The sequence below is a fragment of the Dipteris shenzhenensis genome, chromosome 17, assembly GCF_047967505.1.
Source record: "Dipteris shenzhenensis isolate YYH24624 ecotype China chromosome 17, Dip_SZ_1.0, whole genome shotgun sequence".
Taxonomy (NCBI): Eukaryota; Viridiplantae; Streptophyta; class Polypodiopsida; order Gleicheniales; family Dipteridaceae; genus Dipteris; species Dipteris shenzhenensis.
The window spans coordinates 50372848-50376270 of record NC_141612.1 but is presented as its reverse complement, the minus strand read 5'-3'; the positions used below and the strand labels follow the sequence as shown (position 1 = coordinate 50376270).

The following is a 3423-nucleotide window of genomic DNA, read 5'->3' as shown; positions in this document are numbered from 1 at the left end:
TTGGATTCGCTTTTGAAGTCAATGTGTCCTTTTACTTCGCAAAAGCAATTCTTCACTTTCAATCCCACTCTTTGCCAAGCTACTATGTGTCAAACTCCTTACTTCAATCTTCGAACTTTGTCTTTGAATTTAGAGAGGTTAAGAATGTTGGAAAGAACAAGGGGTAGAAAGAACTTTGAAACCTTAGAGAAAAGAGGGGTAAAAAGGACAAAGATGATGTGCCATTTTTTAAGGTTCATGGACCTTTATATGATGTGACATTTGTAGTAATTCCTTCCCTGGCTCTCTATGCCGCGACCATGAATCGGCTTCCATTCTTCATTTCAACTGGTTTACTGCTATTGCTCTTTTGAAATCTATTCGTAGCTATCAAGGATACTGAGCTCAATTCTTGCTTTATAAACCACGAGGTTGTAGATGGATGGGATGGACGTTCTTGAGAGCTAGTCAACTAATAATGGTGTAAGCAACACGCACAGGCAGCAGGCTGTCAGGACTCAGGGAGACTGAGGCATGAACCACGAAGTCACAACTCCCAGTAAAAAAGAGGCAAGGGCCTTTGAACATCAATCAAGAAGCTTGCTGTCATATCTCGTCAATTTGTGGGCTACCGCAGCACCAACTCTAGTGCGCAATTACTTTTGGGAGGGGAGATAGGCTGGTTGGATGTTGACCAATGATGCTGCTTACTTCGCCGAACTCGGTTGAACTGGCCTCTGCAATTGGACGATGGCACAAACCAAGGTAAAAGCTCTTCATGCTCTTATCTATTTCTAACATCTATGAATTCCAATTACTATGCATGTCCCATGGCGAAATCAATTCAATTTGGCTCTGATACCAATATTATGACTCTGACAACAAAGGAGGGCTCTGCTCCATTAACCACCTTGCCATGGATTTCAACATGAGCCTGCTTGCCTTGTATCGACTTCCTTCAAGCTCCCTCTGGAACCCTCCCTCCAAGCCCAGCACTTGCCACTTGTAACTTACCTTAGTGCCATGTGTCCATCTTAAATGACACCATCTTGATTCCCCTAAAGGGATACCTTGGTTTGTCACCCACAGGGACACTCAATACAGAACTTATTCTGGTGATGGTTTGAAACTGCAACTTAAATGGCACCATTCAATTCCCTTTGTGGGACAAATTCAATTTTCACCTGCAATGTTGGTACAATCAAAACCTACTTTGATGTTTTTCTAAAACCACTCCCACATATTTGACATGTGTTGTACTTTGATGCACCATTGTCTGCATACCAATCTTTACTATCCAAAGTTATTGCAAGCATGGAATATATTATAATCATTTGAGCGAATGGTTCTTCCTTGAGATGTTTGTTACTTTGCATCAGTAGCCTCAACCCTTTGCCTCTGCTATCTCTATGTAGAATCTAGTTTAGCTTTATTTGGACCTAGATGATCCCAAGCCACATTCTTTCTTTGATACTCTCTAGTGAATTGTCTAGTTTTTCTATAGTTGAAGCACATTTTGTGCTCCTTGTTGAATCCTATCTTTGTAGACCTTGAACCCTCATCTAGCTTGTTCTTGTCAGGTCCACTCCTGATCCTCCTCCTACACAAGACTAGAATGAGCTCTTTGAATGAGACTGGCACCGATCTCTTAAGAGAACCAATCTCTATCCTATGATCATTGTCATCACAAACACTGGAGAGCTTTAAGGAAGCAACATAAATGAAGTCTTTGAGAAGCGAGCAAATAGCACTAGATAACCATCTATCTAAAATATAAGTGCTAAGTATGCCAAAAGGATAAGCATCGTACGAGAAAAGAGAGTGTCCCCGAGGTGAAAGTAGAAAAATGAAGGGTAACACAAAATGAGTATACAATGATATGTGAGACAAGCACTTTGGAACGAGGAAAGATTGGATGAAGTCAAGAGACAATGTCCAAAGGCAAAGACCAAAACGACTATGCTGGAGGCTCTTAATGGCTCACAATTTACACTCGCTGAAATGCCGTTCTGCTTGGAACCTTTTTTGAGGGCATGGAAAGAATGGATAATAGTAGAAGTCAAATTGATCCATGCAAGGGTTCAAGACAGCATACCAAGTATTAAACACCTATAAAAATGCAAGAAATATACAGGTACACACGTAGACGCCTGGCAAGCCCACCAATCTCACTTCAGCCTGCTTTAGAACCTCTCCTGAAGCTTCCCACCTTTGATGACAGACAAGGAAGTCCCGTTTGCTTCTTGCACCACGTATGGTAATCACATAAAAGACCTGCCAGCAAGGCTCCTTCCATGGCTCCCAAAATCCGATCTAAAACCCCATCACCTACAGGTGTGACAACTGCCTGTGGCATCAGAGAGAAAGGTAAGGGCAGGTCAACTTGGAGACCCAAGTTCACCCATCCTTGGAAACTCTTATCTTTACCGCTTCGCGAAGCGAGTAAACCACTTTGTTCGACCGTCAGTTCACCCAGCAGTGAAAAACGTAGGTCCAGGTGCTTGAACTGGTCCGGTAGGCCCACAAAGTCGAGTGCCAGCTTGTTGGACCTTATTCGAAGAGCAGCGTTTTCATGGTGTACCCTGGAACAAAAGAACTGAAGTAAATCAGGCAACATGCGTACTGCACCGAGTTATACCCGGAAACTCTGCGATTCTAGTGTCTTAAACAACATGCAGGATCAGGAAGCTCACCCAATGTCACAAACGGGAGTGGCCGATAAGTGGAAGAAGCTCACTGGCTTCAATTGAGCTCTCCAAACACTGTTGCCCAGGTATCGGATGCGGGCTGAGTCTGGAAATGTGATCTTCACAACGCGGTCGACCTCCTTGACGTAATCTTCGGGGGGGAGAGCCCCACATTCGAAGGGAAGGTTAATTTCCCTGCGGGCTTGAAAGACCACGAGTTGGGCTCTCGAGGACGCAGGCAGAGAGGCACGAGGGGGGTTTTGGTGAGGCGTAAAGGAGCAGAAGAAGGGAGTAAGGGAGTGAGCAAAGTGGGTGCGAGGGGGGAGGAAGGCTGCAGGTGAAGACGCCATGGCACAAGTCATTCTCATTCTCAGGAAAAGGGAGATGTTCCATCTTCAACAAAGGCGTCCTCAAGCCTAACTTACCTTCAAATAACGAACAGGGCATTTAACCTCTCTTCTCAATAGCCGTGGGGCCTCGAATAGCATGTTATAGGATCGAGCATCAAAGTGTTTTACAGGCATTTCGCATGGAAGTAAGAGTTACTAATGTTTGACTTTTCAATTAACATCGCACGTTCCGAGATTCTTGCTCAAGTTGATTGGTTGTGAGTGGCACAATGCTCAAAGGCTCGAAGGAGATGGTTCTTTACACCTCAACATATGGATTTAATAAGTGGCCTCTATTGCACCTATGGAGACCAACCCAAGACTTGCCAAAATTTTGAATAATCGTGCCTATGCAGGTGGTATAGTTT

The 3423-nt window shown here is 44.1% G+C and overlaps 1 protein-coding gene across 1 annotated transcript; it reads right to left on the bottom strand.

Annotated features, from left to right (window-relative positions):
- Positions 1-1923: 1923 nt before the first annotated feature.
- Positions 1924-3089, bottom strand: LOC147892247 (uncharacterized). Its single transcript, XM_087388803.1, has 2 exons — positions 2673-3089; positions 1924-2561 (listed from the first exon to the last, which is right to left on the bottom strand). The coding sequence occupies exons 1-2, from the start codon at positions 3032-3034 to the stop codon at positions 2153-2155; spliced, it is 771 nt and encodes a 256-aa protein (XP_087244929.1). The 5' UTR covers positions 3035-3089; the 3' UTR covers positions 1924-2152.
- Between the last annotated feature and the right edge of the window lie 334 nt (positions 3090-3423).

Coding starts and splice junctions, on each gene's coding strand:
- LOC147892247 (XM_087388803.1), bottom strand. CDS start 3,034: ATGAGAATGACTTGTGCCATGGCGTCTTCACCTGCAGCCTTCCTCCCC. Junction 2,562..2,672: donor ACTCCCGTTTGTGACATTGG/GTGAGCTTCCTG, acceptor CTTTTGTTCCAG/GGTACACCATGAAAACGCTG.